Source organism: Labrus bergylta, chromosome 6 (assembly GCF_963930695.1).
Source record: "Labrus bergylta chromosome 6, fLabBer1.1, whole genome shotgun sequence".
In the NCBI taxonomy this organism is placed as follows: Eukaryota; Metazoa; Chordata; class Actinopteri; order Labriformes; family Labridae; genus Labrus; species Labrus bergylta.
The window spans coordinates 29,029,367-29,051,432 of NC_089200.1; the positions used below are offsets into that span (position 1 = coordinate 29,029,367).

Sequence of the window (22,066 nt, forward strand, 5' to 3'; positions counted from 1 at the left end):
GTTCTCTTTTAATCTGTTTTTTTGTTGTTTTTCTAATTGTTTGCCATTATAATGTTGTTATAAAAAACAATAAAATATAAATTATAAAAAAGAACAATGTTGAAATGTTATAAATAACGGTAAAATACAATTTCGACAATAAAAACAATAAAATGAAATTCATAGAAAAAAAGTTAAAATGTAAAGACACAAATCGTCCTCCTCTTATTGTGTTTCTCCTGCCTGGCCCTGCTCCTCTTCCGGACACATTATCAGTGTGGTGGAGGAGCCTCCGGAGGGTCACACAGTTCAGCGGTCACATCGCTCTGAGGGAAGCAGAGGAAGAGGCTCGCAGTGCGGCAGACGGAGCTGAACGTGGAGGGGACAGCAGTATGACATGGTTAGCCACACAACCAGGAAGCAGGCTAGCTTTAAGCTAACCTCCACCTGCTAACACTTTCGTCTTGTGTTGGGAACGCGGTCCACCTTTGAACAGGTATTTACTCTCATTATGACTCCTAAAACATTTCCAGCAAAACACATAAAATCTTATTGAATGCCCATTGGCGTCGCTAGCGAACCAGTTAGCTGCTGTGCTAATAGATGCTAACACAGCTAACAATGGATGCATTCGCAGTTTAACACTCATTGAATAAAACATGTAGCTCTTTAGTACCATAAGAAGTGTTGATTTAATTAGGAATAACTGCATGAATGGCCAGCTAATTATGAATCAGGCTGTTCAGGTAGACTTCATGCTAGCTTTGAGCTGCACCTCGCCTGCACAGGTTAACATTGGTGGCGTATCACTTCCGGTATTCTTGTGGTTTCATATACAAGAATACAGAGACCGCAAATGACGGCTTTCTGTTAAAATAAGGTTCAAATGTTGACTTTTTTTGTGTGTTTCTCAGAGTTTTCTCTCTCGTTTTCAGGTTTCTGAGCTGGCCATAACTGCACTGTTGGTAAACATCTGCATTGTTTGGTGGTAAATGTGACAGACCACAACAACACATCCAAGCCTCACTATGGGTCAGGACAGGGGAAAGTATGATTTCTACATCGGTCTGGGGTTGGCTATCAGCTCCAGCATCTTCATCGGAGGCAGCTTTATCCTCAAGAAGAAAGGGCTTCTGAGATTGGCGAGGAAGGGGTCGATGCGAGCAGGTGTGCACCGATTGATCTTTGACATATGAGCCGACTTTAGGCCACTCCCTGTGTACCTGATTACAATGGGCCCACTCAGGGAAGTAGTCAAACCAGTGAGGAAAGTGCTGTATCGCACCTGGTCACACCACATTTCAGTCTTGCTTGGTTTTGCACAACTCTGCAGGGTGTGTTTGTGTGTTTTTATGTATGTGTGAGTCATGAGTACCCAGCTCTCTCAAAAGTAATCATTAACCTGACTGTATCACAAAACCGTCATTTCAAAGTCAACTGCACCTACAGGATGATTGCATGCTTAATTCATGTTCTTTATACTTGAACTTGTTATTTAAATAAGTTGAATCACTTCAATTGATTTCAACTTTTTTTATTTACAGGTCAAGGCGGTCATGCATATCTAAAAGAATGTCTATGGTGGGCTGGTCTGCTATCAAGTAAGTAATGTAGTAACAATTTAAACTTTGTACATGCTCAGTTGGCATAGATCTGATGATTTGCAGATTTAATGTTTACATTTTTGAGATTCCAACTTGGTTAAAATGATATAAAACCTGTTTTCCAGATAACGCTTAAAACACAGACCTTTTTAAATAACCTTATTTTACTATTTTGTGACACTATTTTGTCACTAAATGTTTAGAAATCATGAATTGTAGCCAGAATATCTAAGAAACACTTGGACCAACCGTGAGACAATTTAACCTTGACTCCCTTATGACCTGCACTTACCTGGGAGAGTTTCTTTCTGCTAAATATTGCTTCAACACACATACAGCTCAGGAGGAACTTTAGTACGTCTGTCTGTCTGTCCTTCATTACAACTCATGAGTTATCCTTTTCATACTCATGTGCATACTAAAGGAGACTATAAGTATCTATAAACCTGTTACCAGACTCCATTGACAAAAACAGTAATTTAACCGTGCAGAACAAAGCAGTAACTGATTTACTCGTGTCTCAACCAGTAAGTTTGTTTGTGTCTTTGTGTGACTTCAGTATTTAAAAGGATTGGCTTAAATGCAACACAACACACTTACACAAATTGTTTGACTGGTAAAGGCAACACTGGAATAACAACTTCTGTTTTCTGTGAGGTAAAATTACTGCTTTTGTTAATGCAGTCTGGTGGCTTCGCAGGAAGCAATGTAACTGCTGTTTCTGGTTAAATAAAAAGTTCTTACTTTAACAAAAAAATAAATTCCTGTAGAAATCCTTAAAATGTGTTAAATGTGATATTTTGTGAGTTGTTTTTTTTATAGTAGTGGCCATTCTTTGATTTAAAGACATTTGTAGGATTTTTGTTGCTGCGATAACGGCTCGCTTGTGGCTGGTTTAAGCAGTGTACTGTAGCTATTGTTAAAACTTTTTATTATAAATCATTGTGATTACAAAATATGTGAAAGGGGAAATTCAACAACTCTCCTTTAATGTACATTGTTGTCTTACAGTGGGAGCAGGCGAAGCAGCAAACTTTGCAGCATATGCCTTTGCTCCTGCGACTCTGGTCACTCCGCTTGGAGCCCTCAGCGTGCTCGTCAGGTACAGATGAGTCACTGCATGTTGTGGACACCTTTCTCTAATATTTGTAAATGGATTTGTGGACTGGAGTCACCATAGTTGACCTTGACTTTCATTGCAGTGCGGTGCTGTCGTCATACTTCCTGACAGAGCGGTTAAACCTTCATGGGAAGCTCGGTTGCCTGCTCAGCATCCTGGGCTCCACCACCATGGTCATTCACGCTCCGCAAGAAGAGGAGATAAGCAGCCTGGAAGACATGGCAAAGAAGCTGGTCGACCCAGGTACAGAATAATTACTACATCAGAGATCCTGGATAGCAGTGTTTCTATTCCTAAGGTTTATGTGCTAGCCACTTAAAAACATCAAAGTTAAAATAACTAGGAGATGAAATAGGGTTGTTACAATACTGGATGCGTAACTTTTGATATGATTTTAGTTCAAATGAAAGGATATTGATGTCTGTTTGGATACCACCTGAACAAATACACAAGTCCTGAACAATATCAGATATTTTATTAAATTATAAATCATGACGCTTCTGTTTGCTGTTGTAGTTCATAAAGAGGCATCAGTCTTAATGTCTGCCTGTTCATATTAAGAGAAAACTCATTCTGAACTTTGATCTAATCAACCTACTGTTTTATTTAGAAAAACCTGAAACCTGGCATAATTAAACCAATGTGCTAACTATCAATATAGATCAATGCATTTCATGGAACAACACCTCTTTCCATTTTCCTCAGGGTTTGTATTATTTGCCACTGTCGTCATCATCGTGGCTCTGATCTTCATATTTTTTGTGGGTCCTCGCCACGGTCAGACCAACATCCTGGTCTACATCACCATCTGCTCAGTGATCGGGGCGCTGTCAGTGTCCTGTGTCAAAGGACTCGGCATCGCCATCAAGGAAGCGATAGGCGGGAAAAGCGTGGCGAGAAACCCACTGGCTTGGATCTTACTGTTTGCTCTCGTGGCCTGTGTGAGCACGCAGATCAACTACCTGAATAAGGCTCTGGACATTTTCAACACCTCGCTGGTGACTCCGATCTACTACGTGTTCTTCACCACGTCCGTGCTCACCTGCTCTGCCATCCTCTTCAAGGAGTGGGGTCACATGGGCACGGACGATGTGATCGGCACCCTCAGCGGCTTCCTCACCATCATCGTGGGCATCTTCCTGCTCCACGCCTTCAAAGACGTTAGCGTTAGTCTAGCTACTCTTGCTGTGTCCATCAGGAAGGAGGAACGTGCAGCCAATGGGACGGCAGCTCACAGCACCTATGACCTGCTTCACAACGAGTCCACTGAGGACATGGAGGACAGAGAGATGGGTTTGCCTTTTGAAAGTGTCTCCAGAAGAAACGGGGCGATGACTTCCTCTTTGGACCATTGAGGAACTCGATAACAGACTAACCAACCATGGCATTGTTATGGTTTAAACAATAAGACAATCAGCTGTTTGGGACTCTGACAGACCAGTGGATTGTATTTATTGTTTTAATTTGCCTTACTTTCTCTGAATATGACCCGCTCATATTCAGTTACAGTTAGAACTTAATTTCATTCCTCTGTAGCGCTGTAAATGAGTTTTTTAAGAACCGTTTTGTTACATGTACATGCATATCCATGCACTGACTTACTTTCTATAAATCAAATAGGTTTTAATATATATTCTATATGAGGTCCTGCTGACAATGACGACATAAAAAAAGACATGTCACTATGATTTGAGTTTTCGTGATACTTGAAAGTAACAACGGAGAAACTTTTTTTTTTTACATGAAAAGCTCTTCAGATGAACCAACAGATTTGTTACATATTTATTGAATTAAAATGATTAAAACATTTGAAACACAAGGCACAGTGAATAAATGATTAACAGGAGTATGTTACTTTTCAGTTTCCTTTAAAATGTTAAGCATGCATGTTCAAAAAATATAGAAAATACAGATTTACCTCCACCCACACGTGAAAATATGTCACTGTTCACCCTTATTATGCCACCACTGCAAACCCTTAAATACTCATCTGATAAAACTAATTTCCCCTCTCTGATCTATAGCTTTCAGTATAAAACAAAGAATAGCTCATCCAAAAAAACGTCTATTCATTTCTGATAAGGCACAAGTGAATACAAAAAAACACATCATTCTGACAAAAAGTGGCCCAACTGCAACATTTAATGGTCCTCTGCTGCTAAAGACCTAGAGTAAATGAGGAGGAATATTAGAGATCGTGTGGTAATGCTAACAGTGTTTGGAAAATTCACGCTGGTCCACTGAATCGGCGGTGAACGCAGCCCCCTCAGCTGCTGGCGAGCGACTGGTGTATCGGTGGCTGGAAGCATCGGACGTGCTCCACCGGCATATTCTCTCCATCTCCAGACTTCAGGTACTTGTTCAGGATGGCAAAGATCTCGTTGTTGATGACCTGGAATTTGCGGATTCTGTCCACCATCTTCTTCAGTGGCTGAATGGAGGCAGAAAATATGAATACTTGAGTATCTCAGTGAAAAGTATTTTTACATTAAAAGGTTCATTGTGTACAGGTATAGTCAGAGCACAAGTGAAGAGATTGTTTTCTAGTGACATTGTTAGGAAGGAAGCTAAAGATAAATCTTCCAAGTGTGTCGGAGAATTAACAATGTTGTCTGGTAGAAGCAATTCGCAGGAACAGGGTTGCAAAATGCTCCCTAACTCCTACACAATGAAGCTCTAATAAAAGACTTATTGAGTGTCTTGTGATGGTTGATACAGATTCTGGGCCTTAAAGGAAAAGTTTGACACATAAGGGGAATGTATTCACTTATTTAGCATTTAGGTCTCGTGATTCAGGAGATACTTTGTCAATGTTGGAGCTCAACATTTTATTGAATACATCCCTCTATTTAGTGCTCCTTCATCTCTCCTACTCACCACACTCTTGATGACCTCGTCCTTTCCATCATGTTTCTGCACCTTGAGGAGATGGTAGCTGAAGTCGAGGATGTCGAAGCGTCTGGTCTGTCCCAGGAGGGCGATGATCATGCAGCCGGCCCAGTGCAGGCCGTCCCCGAAGCACTGCCTGAAACACAGCAGCGTGATGTGTGTGAGAACAGATGTGGCACTTTTTAAAAATCACATTTCAAGAGAGAGGATGATTTCAGGGCTGCACACTCACTCCACGGTGAACTCGTGGGCCCCCACAGGGATGCAGTACACAAACTGCATGGCACTCCAGAGACGGTGGAACTCCACACACTCATCCACGTGCATCACACCATTGCTAGGCAGCGGGCCGCGCCAGATGGGGTCGTCCAGGAAGGCTCGCACGCGTGTGAGGATGACCTCGAACATGGACAGGCCGCAGCACAGCCTCTCTTTGGTCAGCAGGTCGCCCTCACGAGCGATGGCGATTTGCTAAGAGAAAAGTGAGGTGTTAGGGTCAACATGTTTCATTTGTAACATGAGGTTAAACTGAACAGCTCGTTTCAGACCGGCCCTACCTGTGGGGTGCCGAGGCGCTCTATCAGAGGAACCATGTGCAGCGCTGTGTATTTGGACTCCAAGCGTTTCATCTTGGCATCAAGGCGTTCTCCCTCTGAGAGGAAACAAACAAAACAAACGTGAGATAAGTCTGCTCATGCACTACATTTATGACAAGTCATACATATATTGTTTTGTATCTTCTGTAAAGCACGCTGAGTTTACATTTATACATAGAATGTTTTATATTAATAAACTGAATGGAAATTAACAAATTAAGTTATGTTTGTGTATCCAAACTCACAACAAATCACACAAACACTTCCAGCTGACATGAGCACAGACAAAATTTCCACCACTGCAGTCACTGATTTTGAAGCATAAAAACCAGACGTCTGATTTAAGACCAGATATGAAGCTGGACCAACTTTGAAATATAAACATCTGGTTCACACTGGTTCTAAAAAAAGAAAGAATTGACTCACACTACTACATGAGAAAAATATCTGATCTGTGCCTCTAATGCCTACAGTCCTAATCTAACCTAGATGACAGAAAGCATGCTGTGACACCGACTCTCTGCTAAACTCAGAACAGCGAGTCCCCTCAACACGTGATCTTTAAAGCCCTTACCTTTGACGTGGACACGAGGAAGGATGTTTTGAAAAGGTGCAGCATGCAGCAGATCACAGACCTCTTCCTGTGACTGAAGGAAAAATATGTAAGAGGTGTATACTTGTATGTCAGGATGTGAGAGAGAACATTTGAATGACATTGTGAATATTGTTGGTTTTGAGTGAGGGCCGTACCAGACTCTGCTCGCTCAGCAGACAGAACAGCATGGCGTTGCCCACCTCTCTCAGGTTCTGGAAACAAACCGTCTTCAGCTCAGCGTACTCCACGATGTCCTTCAGCTGGTGGTGAAAGAACTCCAGGATACCTAAAAACAACAAACAGACTTAATATCTTATCTCACGCCTTGATTTGTATCAGTCGGCCATTGAAGTGCACATGAACAACCAATCAAAGCAGCCCACATGTACTATAAAATGGAAATGGCCCCTTAAGAATCTCACAGCTGAGTCTCACTGTCATCTCAAGTGTATAGGTTAAAGGTGTCTACATAATGAGGGTAATAAGTAAATTAAAAATCAATCAAAACAAGTACCGTACCCATCTCTGTATATGTTCTTCTGCTGTATGCGGATAGGTTGCCAGATTGTTTGCTTTAAGAAGTTTTCTCATATGGGATACATTTAAATGTCTTTAAGAATCTGAATTATTTCTCTCATGATGTGAAGCTTAAATTTAAGTTTCAGATATCTCCGGTTTGCAGTTACATGGTAACAATAAACATTGCATTGCTGTCATGGCATCCAGGTAATGCAAGTACTCAAAAACAACAAAATATATAACATGGGTTTAGTCCATTTTTTTTATAATTTAGATGTTTTAATGTAAACATTGTAATATTGTACGTTTAAAAGTTTGCAAAGAAGCACACTTTGTGTTTTAAAATAGAAGTTAGTCGATGCTCGACTGAAGGAGACTAGCTGGACATTGAACAACAGGCCGAGAGATTATCTGATTATCCCTCCGTCTACTTGACAGTCCATTCTTCAGCCAGAAATACACTTCTATTCATATTTGCATTCTTATCCATCGTCTTCTTGAATCTATCTTGTCAAAAGGCGCATGGTGAGTTACCTGGTGAGCCGTACTCATGGCGAGGGAGTCTGCAGATCTTGGGCATCACCTCCATCAGGGTCTTCACATACTGCATGATGGTGCCCTGAAGCTGTAAACCAGAAGAGGGCAGATACAGTGACATATCCTGTAAAGAAGAAACAATCAAACTGTTCCTCTGTGTTTCTGTTCTACTCACCAGGCTTTTGACCACCTTCAGCAGCTCCTCCATCACCACGGCGATGCCCTGATAACCCAGCAGTCTGCACATGACCTTGATGTGCGGAGGACCCACAAAGTTCCTGTAGGCGCTGAATATGCTGCTGTAGGCCAGGTTCAGGGTCTAAATCAGAGGAAAAGACAGAAAAGGTTCTTCTCAGAGAGCACAACACTTGAATGAATTTAGTAATCTTTTAACACTCATGATGTATCGGAGAGTTGGGCGGAATATCTGAACACAGTCACCTCTCTTTAGCTTGAGCAGCTTTGAGGTAAAAATGTAAAATTGGGGACGGCCCAGGTTGAAGTCCGACCTATGGCTTGTTTCCAGCATGCCTTTCCCACTCTCTCTCTCTCCCCCCCCCCCTCCCCAGTTTCTTCTTCTATCAACTGTCCTATCTAATTAATCTTCGACTCCAGTACTGCCCACAATGGCTGCCTCCACATTACACTCGATAATGAAAATAATAGAATCAAACAACAATCCACATGCAAACGGAGAAGCTTATACCACCGTAAACCTCAAACAACATATATGACACATTACCCATAATGCACAAGATTTTTGTGTAAAGTTTCGATTTTAGCCTGACACCATTTCCTAACAGGAACATATAAACACCAAAAAGTGGGGTTTTTTTTACCACAAAGATGTTCTAAGGTGCTCCATGTGTCAGCAAACAGGCCAAGCTGCTTGTCTTGTGTTTAAAAAACATCTCGCCTCGGTTCTATTCTGCAAAGTTCTGCACATCAGCACTTCATTTAGAGAGAAATCACAAGCTGTGCAAATTATAACAAATATCCCTTCAATCCTATATTTTGTCAACATCAGCACTAGTGTTTCTTTTCCTCCATGTATTGATGTTAATGTATGTATAGCTTCTCACAGTCACATATGGGATATATATACGATAGAATCATAATCAGAGACACATTAGGACACTCTCTCAGGGGGGACCATGAATACCCTCATGACAATCTGGCTGGTTGTAGAGAGATTTTGCAGCTGAACAGATGGAACATATCTCCCCCCACCCCCACCCCCACCCCCGCCCACTATCCTACAGTTATATTTCTAACAAACAGCCTAGACAAAAGTTATATGGTGTCAAAAAAACAATCAATATCCCTTCAGTCTGCAGTCAGACCGGCAAGGAAACATAGAAAACAATATCAGAGCAGCAACATTTCAAATGGTTAAATGATGAATGTTATTCTGTTTTCATTCTGACATCCACTAAAAAGAGATCTGAGTCCCCCCCCCTTCCCCCCTCGACGGCAGAGATTAGAAGCTGCTGTTGCTCTAATCCAGCATCACTCTCACTACAGCAGCGAGATGAGAGCACACAGACTTCAACAGCCCTCCTCGTAAGGAATAAACGCTAAGATGACTAAATAACAGGACCAAAGGATTCAAAGCAGAACAAGTCAGTGTGTTCACCAGGTGCTGCTGCAGGTCTCTGGTGAGTCTCCCTGTCTTTCATGTTTCTAATACATTATAACTAGGAATCTCTCATAGGGTTGCTCTCATATGATCCGAGTAAAAATCAGAACCTGTTTCATTACCACGGCAACAAAAATAAAAGTCCTTAAGGCAAACAATTTGGGGTAATTTGTTGTTTTAATTTAAAGAAAAAAAATTGCAGGCCAACATCTGCACACCGTCTAAACTGCACAAATATGTTGGCTATAGCATGTGTGCACAGACAGTGCTTTCTCTCCTTTGCTCTCAGCAGCTTTTCAAATCTGACTGAAGATCTGAAGTTTCTTTAAAGCTTTGATACTTTTTGATACTTATTATCAGGCACTTTTTCTTTATTCAAAACAAGTGCTCGTGAAAAGTATTCAAGTATCGAAGGTTTTGAAAACTTTAAAACAGACACTGCCATGTGGACAACGATGTCATGTTTCTAAAACGTGTGTCAGGAAGCTTTTAGTCAATCTTTTCGGGTGCACAATCTGTGACTTTTTCTGTAAAAGTCACATCTGAAATCTGCCAGCTCAGCGGAAAATGTGAATGTCTTTTGAACAACCTCCCTTTTGAGACAATCTGTGTCTGATAATTCAGTCATTTTAGACATCTGATGCCCCCTCGCCTAGGTAAATAAAATACAGTGATGATGAAATATGGGCTGAGGGTCACGCTGTTATTGTATGTATTACAAGTTTTAGTAGCTATTTCATTTAAAAATGTTCCAATTCAAACCTGATCAGAGGGGTTTAAACTGCTCAAGGTCATCAGATGGTCCTCTAACAGGTGACTTCACAGCACAGATGAGCTTTACAAATTGTTGTGTGTTTTGTTTGCTGAACATCTGTGCATCGCTCACCTCCCTCCCTCCAAACCAACTAACTCACGCACCAAATAATCCTTCAAATTGTGCCGTCACACTTGTTCTTTGCTTTTTTTTTTTATCTTCGGGCATTTTGCATCAATTAAGCGATGGTTTTTGAAGTGCTTGATTAGTTTTATTGACTTATACGTGAATTTTTTGCTGATAAAAACAGAAAAAGTGCATCAATGGAAGGAGTCCAAACAGTTTGTAATGATTACAAACATATCATGTGACAACATCTGCGTACCTGGAGGTTTTATATTTACAGTGCAATCACTAAACTCAACTGTATCAGCTCAGTGAGAGGATGAATCATTTGAATGTATTGCTTTTGTATTGTAGCTTCATATACAGGCGCAAGGAACAAGGAATAGGAGGGGAAAAAGAGAGAAGGAAGGAAGCCTTTTTTTGTTTTGCATTCTTTTTTTTTCTTATACCTATGACATATATTTATTTGAAAGATTATTGATATGGAAATGAGGATGAGAAAGTGGGGGGTAACTTGCATTAAATGTCCGAGGGTGGGAGTTAAACCTGTGGATGCTGCTGCGCGGGACAAATGATTAAACCTGCTGCCTCACCTGCTGCTTATGTTTGAGACTAAATTAATTTTTTTAGATGATTTGTTTTAGAAAAATCCTCCTCCACTAGTTTTACCTGATGCCTGGCTGTGATACTCTTTCATGGTAATAAATGTTATTTAAATGTATCTCAAGTCTCACTCTTCGTCCTCTCTCTCTTCCAGTCGGGTTGCTTTAATTCCAGACTGCAGTAACTGAGGAATCACTTCACTCATAACTGGTCTCTAGAAGCAGAAGGACAACAGTTGCATCATGGGGATCACAGTCTACAACATCTCGTCCACCACCGCGAGGGTGAACTGGTCGCCGTCGCCCACCTGCCTGGACACCTTCTACAGCGTCATGTACCACCCCAACTGGAACAGCCTCGCCACGAGCTACAAACGCAAGAGCTTCATGCATGAGGATCGAATCCCGGTCAGCCAGACCAGCACGCACGTGGCCAACCTCCTCCCTCAGACCGCCTACTTCCTGTGTGTGACTTGTCAGGCGGCCAACCCGGTGCAGGATCAGTGCCAGGTGTTCAGCACCCTGAGCGAGAGCGCCGAAGGTCACGACAGAGCCGGCTGGGAGTTCGCTGCGGGCGTCTGGCTGACCTGCTGCCTGTTACTGCTGGTCATCGCCGGCATCCTGATGTGGGGGTGTCTCCACAACATCTGCCCCTTCCCCGGTCAGGGTGGAGGCGGCTGCAACGTGATGACCAACTCGAACCACCAAGACATGTCCGGATCGGGACGTCTCTACACACACAGACGCAGCAGCACAGACAGCTCAAAACACGCCGCGAACATCCAGCGCCCGCTCCTCTCCACGCAGAGAGGCAGCCACGTAATTACCCAGGACCATGAGCTGAGGACACTCGCTAAGCTGTCAGGCAGCGAGCCAGTATGAATCATCTGGATTAAGGTCATCACAGCATTGTTTTGCACAGACTGAAACGCCAACGAGTCTGATAATACACTAATGAAATCTTACCGAGCCCAGGAGGTGACATGGAGGGAAAAAAATCAATTTTCAATTTAATAATTTGAGCTCTCAGTGGGATACTGTTTTTAGCCTGATAAAGCCGATTTTAGGATAATAAAGATTTGTTTGTTTTTTCAATGAAAGCTCAGAGCCACTCTACTACATGATGATAACAGCACCTCATCAGTATTGACTGATAAAGACTTTAATATTTAAGAGCAGCTTCATACACACATTTCTGCAAATATGGCATGCAGATAAGCAAACATTTTAATTATGCAACATATCACAAGCTGATAATGTATATAGGTGATTATTGCATGCCATGGACCCTGATGCAGAAGGTTTTATTGCATTAAAACATGTACATTTAATATTTTTCAAGATTCTTTTTGGGACTTTTTTTTTTGCTTTCATGGACAGCTGGAGACACAGGGAGGAAAAGAGAGGATGACATGCAGGAAAGAGTCTCTGCAGGGATAACAGCTAGCCAATGCTGCAAGGACTCAGACTTAAGTCAAACCCGCTCTACCTGCTGAGACTCCGGGGCTTGAGTACTTGGGCAATCACAAAGAGTAGATGTAAGTGTCATAAATGTGATATTTACACAACAGAAGAGACTTTATGTTCTTTACGATTGGTGGAAATAACATGTGCATAAATCAAATATAAGCCCTCTGATTGACCAACAACCAGTCCAGTCCAGAGTTTACTCCGCCCCTCAGCCCCCCCCCCCCACGTCTAATGTTTGAATAGATGCACCTAATATAGGTATAGGCAATGATCAAAAATGAGTTGATTTCACTACATCTATATGATTTCCTTCACTGTGTATCTCTGTCAGAAAAATAAAGCTTTCACTTGATTCAGAAAACAAAACAGATAGTTCTCATTGACATGTAATAAAAACACATTATCATAATTTGTGCTCATGATTTGAACTTTTGAAGGTACCAATGTCATATTAATGTGGATGTTTTCATTAAAAATGTACTTTAAGAAAAACCCCACATAATGACCATAGACTGTATGAACATGACGGTACGATTTCTTTGCACATAATAACTAAACTGCTGCATTACGCTTTTGGTTCATCAGTATTGTGACAGTTTGACTTTGAGATGTGATTTTATTTTGATCCTTTAATATTTTGTTTTAGGGGTGCGTTTTAAGTTTTAGTTGAGTTTTTTGTTTGGATTATTTGAGCCAAAACGTCACACAAGGATTATACACGAAAAGTGTACACCCTTACATTCAATGACAAAACCCCACAGCTAAAAACTCCACAACCAATGTTGTTCACCACCTTATTTGCCTCTATGAAGGTTTATTCTCTGGTGGGCCCACTGCCCAACAGACCTGTAGTATTGCTTAAAATGTAAATTATGTAACCTGAAACTTGTTTTAACAGTATGTTGATTCTGTAGAACTACAAATAGTATCTCATTTTAGCGCCGTAAAGCAGACAATGCTGCTTCCATTAGGTTCTTTTTTACATCACGTCTTTCCTCCCTGATAGTCTCCTGCTGTGAGGTGCATGTGTGAACAACCAGATCAGGAGGAGTTCAGGAGCAGTCCTCCTGAAATTCTCTCGAAATGTTCAGGTTTGCAAATGTGAAAACGGCTTAAATGTAGCTTTTCCCGTAATTTAGCTTTTTTTCACTTGTAATATACAGATTTGAATTTTGATATTACTAACACATTTAGCTCCAACTTGCGGATTCAAGGGAGATCACATATGAAGCCAGTCAGTAAAATTCATTCGAGTGGAAATATGCCATATAAAATGGATCCATGATAATAAAAGTTAAGAGGACAATGGTTTCTCCGTATGTGTCTGACCTTTGATCCGTACAAGTACTGGGGCTGAGCGTTGGGCGGCTTGTCCCTCTGGAACTCCTGAGAGAAGGGCAGGATGGTGCGCACAAACCTAAAAAAAAAGATTAATCAAACATGTAGCACTTCACCAATATCAGAGTTTTTACCCAAGTTAAGATAAAGGTGTAAACAAAGCTCGTATGAGTGAATTAGAATTAAATTAAGCATTTCTTGTTTGTACAGCAGTTAAAACAAGTTAAAACATGGTGTTATTTGCATTCTGTATAGAGCCTGTTCCAGTTTACTTTAAAAGACCTCTGACCACTCCCCTGTTTTCACCCACTGATTAAAATGTTTCTTTTGGTTGGGATCCTGGATTCTAGTTCATATAAAATAATAGTCTGCTTCAATCAGGGATCTGGATCTATATGTCCTCCATATAAGAAGCTTAAGAGTTATTTTCTGCTCTGGTGCAGCCCGAATGCTGCGACTTTACAGTATTTCAACTTGTAATCTTCTAAACATCATAATCTTGCTCGTGGATGCAGAGTGTATGGAAGAGAAGATTCCAGTGTACAGCATTGACCAAGATATCAGTCCATGTCGAGAACAAAACAGGAAAAAAGCATTACATTCAAAACCTAATCATCTGATGACAGTTTAGCTTCTAGCCTATCTTTAGCAACAGGAATCCTAAAAAAGGAGGGCACATACAGCCCTTTCCTAAACTTCATTTCTTAACTTAAACTCTCTTTCCCAAATCGATTTGCATATTGGGCTGTAAACAATGAGCTGTTAGTTCTATTCTGGATGTCTGCTGGCGAACTGGTTGACCCTAAGATGCTAAATAATTGTCACCTGTTAGCTGATTGATTTGCATCGTCATAAGTCCTTCTGTTAGCAAAAAGCAAAAAAAAAAACAAGTTCCATCTTTTCAATGTGAATATCTGCTTCTTTTCTTTTCCTTCTATTGTTCCAAAACTCATGTCTTTGACTTTCTTATGCACCAATGTATCACCTGTTCTAACCAGCTTGTCATACTGATTATCGCTGCTCTGATAAACACTTGTTGAGAAAAGAACACACCTGATTAGCTGATGATTGTTGCAGCTCTGAGTCTGCACAACGCCATTTTAAGAGCTCAAACTCAGCGAGTAAAATCATTTCAGTATCGACCCGGGTACATGAGAGGTCTAAAGAAATAAATAAGTGTCTTCTTTTAATAAAATCTTTAACATTTCTCATCCAAACAACTTCTCACTTTTTAATGCACTCCATCAAATCACAAGTTATAAACGAAGGCGGAGAGAATGACGCACAAAGACTCCGTCCTTCATAGTTAGAAGAAGTCAACTAAGGCTGGAGAAGACTGCGAGGAGAGACATTTGTTTGTCTGTGTGTGAATAACTCTTTTTTTGTCTATAGAGGATATTCAATAATTCCCATCCTTTTTCCATCACACTTCCATCCAGAAGTACAACATGTTCTTTCAATGCTCTTTACTTTGTTTCTTGTATATTATTATGTTGAAATGTTAGTCCAAGCCTGACAAGCTGACACTGTCACAGTCTGTGACTTATTTTAACAAGGACAGATGTAACCCAATCCGGCTGGATGCATGCAGGCAGTAACTCCAGTTTTAAAATCAGTTCAAACTACTCAGTGCAGCAGTTTATCACCAGAATACTGAAACTGAAGAAAGGACAGGAGGAGTATTGACACAGCAGCTGATTGTGACTCAAACTAACTCACCTGTTGGTGGAGCCGTTGTAGCAGTAGTTTGGCAGGAAGTCATAGTTGAGCTCCCAGAAGACGTGCAGAGTTATCCGTCCGTAGGGAGCCGACACGTTGTGATTGGCCTCCCGAAACATGGCGTCCAAGCTGTCCAGAGTCAGATACTTACTGAGGAGGTTGTGTGTCATTCGGTTGATGTCAAGAAGACCTTCAAGTTCCTTTAAAAACCAGTAACACAGTAGAACAAACTTATAGCTGATACCTACTAAAAAATAGAAACAGAGTATATTCATTATTCCACAAAAGTGAAAACAACATGCCATGATTGAGGTGAGGTCCTCGCTCTCGAAGCGGTTTATGGCAAGCTCCAGAGATTTGTAGAGCGCAGCAGAAACCCTCTGAGTGATGAGTCTGTTCAGATCAATGGAGCGACCTAGAAGCTGCAATCACAAACAGTTAGTAATGTATCGACAACAAGATGGCAGGATAGTGAAGATGGAGGTAAAGAGAGGTAGAATGCATGATGATGGTCAGTACACACCTGGACGTGGCGTTGCTTCAGCAGGGTCTCGTAGCGGTTTGAAGCCGGCCAGGGGATGTTGGCTCCTTGATTCTTACAGTCGGCTCTCAGACGTTTGTCCAGCAGAAGACTGAAATATTCAAATCAGCAGAGAAAAAGTCAAGTTTCCATAATATATGAGTAAAAACAAAACAGTGTCTTTTCAAATGAAGTGCATTACAACAGGATCGTTTTATTGTGATGCACCTCCACATTGCCTTCATGGATACCACCTGACATGTTCCAAATCAATGATTATAAGCAGATGTAAAAGTGCAAACACAGGTTAACACACTTCATCACTTACCTATGTAATGGTATGAAAAGAGGAACTGTGTGAATACTTGACGTACCTTCCTGCTAGAATCTTGTAGTAGGCAAAGATCTGATCGGCTAACTTGTAGACGAACTGATCGAAGCACAAGTTCACCTGGAATGACAGAAGATCTTCGTTTGAGAAGAATGCTTTGATGCCAACAATCTTCTAGTTACTTGTTCTAAAAAAACATGGCTCAACATGCTTATTGGTGTCACACAATGTTTTACTAATTGGGGGATTCAACACGGTGTTGGAAAGGATGCTTGGTGGAAGAAACATCTCAAGATACAAACAAATACAAAAACTTTCATAATCACATCCAGCTGGTACAGAATTACTTTTAAATACACTGTAATAAAAACACAAAACATCCTCTTTTCTAAAAAAACAAAAAACAAAAAAAAAAACTGTTATTCCTGATTTGACTTGTATATAAAAACAGAGTGAGACAGAATAAAATATGTTTCTGATTACCTCAGCTTCTATTTCGTCATAGAGGAACTGCTTCTTGAATTTGGTCAGGGCGTAGTGGGCACTGTCATTATACAAATCCAGAGAATACAGCACATACCTGGAGGGGGTCAAAGAAGACAGATAGATACTTTCTTAATGCTTTACAGGTTATGACACTGTTACAGCAGCTGCAATCACATAATTAAAAAACTATTAATAAAAAACTGGACAGAGAATATTTAGGAAAATAAAAAAAAAGACATCACAAATCTTTAAATCTGTTTTTTTCTTCAAGCAGACTAGAATGTATGAAATAAAATGGAAAATGGTAAAAGGACTTCAGCTTGTATAGCGCTATTCTAGTCTTCTGACTCTCAAAGTGCTTTTACACCGCAGGTCACACCTACACATTCACACACTGATGGTAGACATGCCCAAGGACACATCGGACATGTGGCTGCAGGAGCTGAGGATCGAACCCTCAACCTTCTGGTTGAGAGATGACGACTCCACCACCAACTGAGTCACAGCCAACCCATAAAAGACATCTTAGAAATGTGACTAACATTGTGTGTGCAAAATGTTGGTTATGTTTGAAATAACTAAAAACCCCAATGTACATATAGAAACACACAAATATAGACTTTATTATATTGTATGTTCCAGTGCATTTATAAATACAATAATATGAGCACACATACAGCTGTCCTGCACACAGGTGTATTCATTGTATTTAGACTGTTTGAGATTCCCTTTTTTTTAAAAAAGGAAGACTGACACGGTGAAATCTGAGAGCAACATAAAGAGAGGCCTCCATAAGATGCTGTAAATGAGGGGAATACAAAAAGTGCATCAAATCAAATCACATTCATGATGACTCATTTTAGAGTCATCAAGTAACCCAAATGTGTTGGGTCTCATAAAAAGATTCATTCAGTATTAAATATTTTCTCTAAAACAGATCTTTTATTTTTCCGGGGGTGGTGAATAGTTAGTGAATGACAGCACTTATGAGTCGTGCCAGCTGATGTGCTTAATGGCTTACATAAAAACCTGCCTCGTATCAACATAATCCTGAAGCAAAGATTTAAAACACACATTTATGGTTAATCCTAAATGTATTCATTTTTTTTATCCAGTCAGTCCAGAATGAGAACATGAGACCAGTTTCAAAGGAAACCCCTCCTGTAAGTGAACACCTCTGATCGGTAACAAGACAAAACGTGATATCAGACTGTCACTACAACTTCAAATCATTCAACACGTTCCATTATTGATGTCAATTTTGGATATTTCAAAAAATTGTCCTGGATTGTGTAGTGACACTGAAGAGGTGGGCAGGAAAAGAAAAACAAATCAATGCCTTTTAAAAATGCTGGCAGGTTATTTTGAGTGAGAAGAGAGATTCCTCACAGAGAGAAGCGTGAGCAGCATGTCAGCAGAGAGGCAGCTTCTCTGCTCCATCTGTGTCTACACAAGATGCCTTCAGGAGCAGAAATGAGTGTAGGTCAATCACACTCTGGCAGCCCTCAGGCACTGAGGAGAAGTGACTGATTCCCCCCCCATCTCAAATCGTATTTGTCAATAAAATCCAGACAGGACCTGCATGTTAGCCCTTCATACTTCTTGCATAGAGCATTTAAGCATCGCCAGACAACAATTTCTGTTCTGTTATGCAACTGTGAAATGGTTTAATATGCTCTTATGTTTTTGCAATTCTGTTTTCAAAATATGACATAAACTCTATTTTTAATACTCTAGTAACTAGGCTGAAAAGGATATGGTCCTACGTCTACGTATTTTAGGTGTATAAAAAGAAGCTCTCTATCACCATGTAGTGTGATTTCTTTATTCTGCAAATATGAAACCCTTTGGGGAATTTTGGGTTATATGTTTTTAAAAAGACAAATGAGTATGTAACAGTGGAAGAATGTTGTTCTTTAGTAGCCATAAATAAAGTGAGTTAAAGTACGTACTCCATCATGGAAGCCTCCTTTGTCTCCAGGATGTGGTCTGTGAGGATCCAGGGCATGGACATCTCGATGGGGAACTGGATCCTTCGGCCCATCGTGAGCTCCAGGAAGAACTCCCTGAACCAGAGCTGGGAGAGGTCACAGCAGTGCTGCAAGGTCTCTGCAAAGAGGGGAGGAGGATCACAAGACATCTTCAGAGAGTCTCCTTTAAGCAGCAGATAAACAGCAAACACGGGGACAGAGAGAGTCCATTTATCTGACAAATACTTCTCTGTTAACTGAGATATCTCGATTCAGCTGATTACCCTCAAAATGTTTTTCTCTTTGTCTGAAAGGACGGGCTTGCTTAAGGTAGTGTGGAAGAACTCTAAATCAGTCTTGGTCTCAAGATCAGTCAAGACCACCACTGATCAGCTATTTCTATTTTTTTATATATGAAGGAAAATTATCATTTCTAAAAAATTCATTCATAATTCGATTTTTATCGCCCAGTTACGGCTGCAACCTTCCCAGTGTTTCAGTCTACGTAAGTGACACGCCCCCACACAAGATGATGGTTTTTCATTGATATTTCTGCTCTTGGTCTTGTTTCTGTCTCGGTGTCACCCTGCCATGGTCTTGGTCTTGTCTCGGTCTCGGAGCACTCTGGTCTCGGATAAGTCTCAAGTCTCGGTTAGTGTGATCTCGAACTACAACACTAGCTTAAGGAACAAGTTTAAAAAGCTGAAGAGATAATTAAGCTTAAAAGTTTAAATTCATGTGTTAGTGAAGGTCAATATTATAACTGGTCCACTAAGAGCAGTAAACTGTAGCTGCTGTATTTAATCTTAAGGTGTCCAAACTGGGTTCAAATTATTGAAGCATTTCCCTCACTGGTTCTTCATCCAACACTTTGGGTCGTGGGTTTTCTGCACTGTTCTGTTTTTAAAACTCAATCAGGACGTTTTACTTTCATCTGAAATTTTAAATATAGTTTCAAGTGTTTTAAGTTCTTTTCAAATATCTGAAATTTAACTAATAAGAGAATCTATTTTTATCTGTTTTTAATGTTCTCACCACTGAAGTTCAGCAGGTGGGTGTAAAAGAAGGACTCGCGGTGAAACTTCTCGATGTCCAGGATGGTGGGACCTTCCAGAGTGCTGCGCAGAGTCTTCTTAAAGCCGCTTTTATCCGCGATGAGAGACTCCAGCATCGTCCTCACCATGTAGAGCTGCATGTAAAGAAGCCATAGACGATTAGTAATTCAAGCAAAGAAAGAGAAAAGGATGGCAGTGAAATCTCATCAGTGGTAGCACCCTGCTGGTTTCACAAGATCCATCCCATAAAATGATGTATTCAGATTTCATTAGAGGTGAGCGACTTGTATAGAAGCTTTTCTTTCTGTGCTGTCTTCTCTATGATCAGACATGATTATTAGGAGTATTTATTTTCTGCAGATCTAGACGAGCTGCTACAGAGGAGGTAATATGAGGTGGGGGTATGAGCAGGATGTGAGACCTGTGTACTGGAGGGTCCGACTGCACGGCGAGGAACTTTGATATCAAATCCACCCTTTGGATCTTTCTCTCCACGGAGCGCAGGGTCGTTATGTGGCTCCCGCCCTGTCTCCCAGTCACACACCGTCTTTCTGATGGCCTGGAGGACACTGCAGGAAGCACAGAATATAAAAAAAAGAGGGAGTAAGTTTTCTTCTTATTGGGATAGGAGGTCTGTGCATTACAACGCTTTACAAGATTTCTGACTTCATCCACTGCCCTGTCTCTACAATAAAGACATTAAAGGCCAAGAATAATACAAAAAAAATGTATTACACAGGTTTAACTTTTGCAAAGTTGCCATCTCTTTCAGACCAAGAGAGCCGCTGTTGTGCAAATCAATCAAGAAATAAAGTCCAAATTATTTCCAGGTTATAGAGGTTGACTAATGGATAAATAAATGATTAGTTTTCCAATCAAAAATATTTCTTTGCATTATTTTTACAATCTTTTAGTCTCCTTTAAATAATATTTTCCATCTCTTTTAAAATCTGATGACCTTATGATTGGTCTGTTTTATTTTGCTGCTCTCGACCTGGCTTTTTAAACCTGACTATATTTCAAAGGATGTGATGCGTGTGAGCCGTACCTCTGGACGACGTTCTTCTTCTTCTTGATGGCCTGCCTCAGCGGGTCTCGCAGGGTGACTTGAGCGAAGTCCTGCAGAGCCGAGTAGATGGTGTGACGGATGGCGTGGTTGAACACGCTCTCCATGCGTCCCATCAGCACCTGAAGTCCCTTTATCATCGCAATGACCTGCACAGAGAACATTTACTCTGTAAACGATCGTGAGAAGGTAAATGAAAAACAAAAGGTGTGTGATGGGAGTCTTAACTGACCTCCACCAGAGCAAACTTCTCCTCGCTGGTGTAGTTGTATCTGGTGGCTCTCTCGTACTCCTCAGCGTTGTCGGGACACTCTTTGTTGGAGTATTTGTCCGTGGGGTGAACCAGTTTCCAGGAGTACTGTGGGGAAAAGCAAAGAGGTCTCATTTAAAAAAACAAGAAAGGAAAAAACGACAGCCACTTTAATCAATCAGGGAGTCATTTATTCCTTTTTTTAAAGCTACTGCAGGTACAATAGTTATTATATTCACCTCTCCATCTTTTTAAAGTGTGGAAGAATTGACACAAGAACTGAAAAGCCACCAACATACTCAAGAAAAATCTGATCATGTGTGTTCTCACCACTTCCATGACGTGAGCGCTCCACTGGGAGAGAAGCTGCATACCCTGCAGCGCCAGATCAAACAGCTTCCTGTACTCTCCATCTGTCTTCTGGGCCTCCTGACGTCCTGATCCAGTCACCACCTCAATTTTTAAAAAAATGAACACACAACAAAAAAAGAAAACTAAATGTCCCAGTCCAAACATCCCAATAGAATTTTCTTTACTATTCTCCCCTCAGGGCATCAGCATTTTTGATCCACATGTGAGACCAATTCCAGGGAAATCCACTGTGGTGAAACATAACAACATTCTCACATGACCAATATCTCTCACATCTCTCTCGTACCTTAACATCAAAATTAGAGACTGTATAAATGAAGAGGACGACCACTTTGTAATGGCTCCTGCTGGATCGTTGAGCACTTTGAAACCTTAAGTTTTGACTTTCAGCTGTAGCCATCCGTGTACAAACCAAAATCTGAAATACTGTTATGATACTAGCACATTTTACTAAATGAAGGCCATGCTTCAATAAGAAGACAGGGACTAGAGATTGAGACAAGAAACTCGGAAAAACTTACAGAGGAAA

General features: G+C 40.8%; 3 protein-coding genes across 3 annotated transcripts in view; 2 read left to right on the forward strand and 1 right to left on the reverse strand.

Annotated features, from left to right (window-relative positions):
- Positions 1-271: 271 nt before the first annotated feature.
- On the forward strand, positions 272-4,549 carry nipa2 (NIPA magnesium transporter 2). Its single transcript, XM_020632666.3, has 6 exons — positions 272-475; positions 915-1,146; positions 1,524-1,580; positions 2,595-2,685; positions 2,786-2,946; positions 3,409-4,549. The coding sequence occupies exons 2-6, from the start codon at positions 1,008-1,010 to the stop codon at positions 4,056-4,058; spliced, it is 1,098 nt and encodes a 365-aa protein (XP_020488322.1). The 5' UTR covers positions 272-475; positions 915-1,007; the 3' UTR covers positions 4,059-4,549.
- Positions 4,470-22,066, reverse strand: part of cyfip1 (cytoplasmic FMR1 interacting protein 1) — a 32,418-nt gene continuing 14,821 nt past the window's right edge. Inside the window, exons 12-31 of the mRNA XM_020632655.3 lie at positions 21,496-21,618; positions 21,148-21,273; positions 20,898-21,064; positions 20,271-20,418; positions 19,830-19,983; positions 18,777-18,933; positions 16,822-16,918; positions 16,382-16,458; positions 16,011-16,119; positions 15,790-15,909; positions 15,488-15,687; positions 13,760-13,847; positions 8,015-8,158; positions 7,837-7,927; positions 6,939-7,069; positions 6,763-6,835; positions 6,150-6,244; positions 5,825-6,063; positions 5,581-5,728; positions 4,470-5,134 (exon numbers count right to left, since the gene is read on the reverse strand). Coding sequence (XP_020488311.1) covers positions 4,970-5,134; positions 5,581-5,728; positions 5,825-6,063; positions 6,150-6,244; positions 6,763-6,835; positions 6,939-7,069; positions 7,837-7,927; positions 8,015-8,158; positions 13,760-13,847; positions 15,488-15,687; positions 15,790-15,909; positions 16,011-16,119; positions 16,382-16,458; positions 16,822-16,918; positions 18,777-18,933; positions 19,830-19,983; positions 20,271-20,418; positions 20,898-21,064; positions 21,148-21,273; positions 21,496-21,618 — 2,652 coding nt within the window. The 3' untranslated portion in view covers positions 4,470-4,969. The remainder of the gene's footprint in view (positions 5,135-5,580; positions 5,729-5,824; positions 6,064-6,149; positions 6,245-6,762; positions 6,836-6,938; positions 7,070-7,836; positions 7,928-8,014; positions 8,159-13,759; positions 13,848-15,487; positions 15,688-15,789; positions 15,910-16,010; positions 16,120-16,381; positions 16,459-16,821; positions 16,919-18,776; positions 18,934-19,829; positions 19,984-20,270; positions 20,419-20,897; positions 21,065-21,147; positions 21,274-21,495; positions 21,619-22,066) is intronic.
- Positions 9,366-11,842, forward strand: LOC109983133 (fibronectin type III domain-containing protein 9). The gene is made up of 2 exons (XM_029276967.2): positions 9,366-9,497; positions 11,116-11,842. The coding sequence occupies exon 2, from the start codon at positions 11,204-11,206 to the stop codon at positions 11,840-11,842; it is 639 nt and encodes a 212-aa protein (XP_029132800.1). The 5' UTR covers positions 9,366-9,497; positions 11,116-11,203.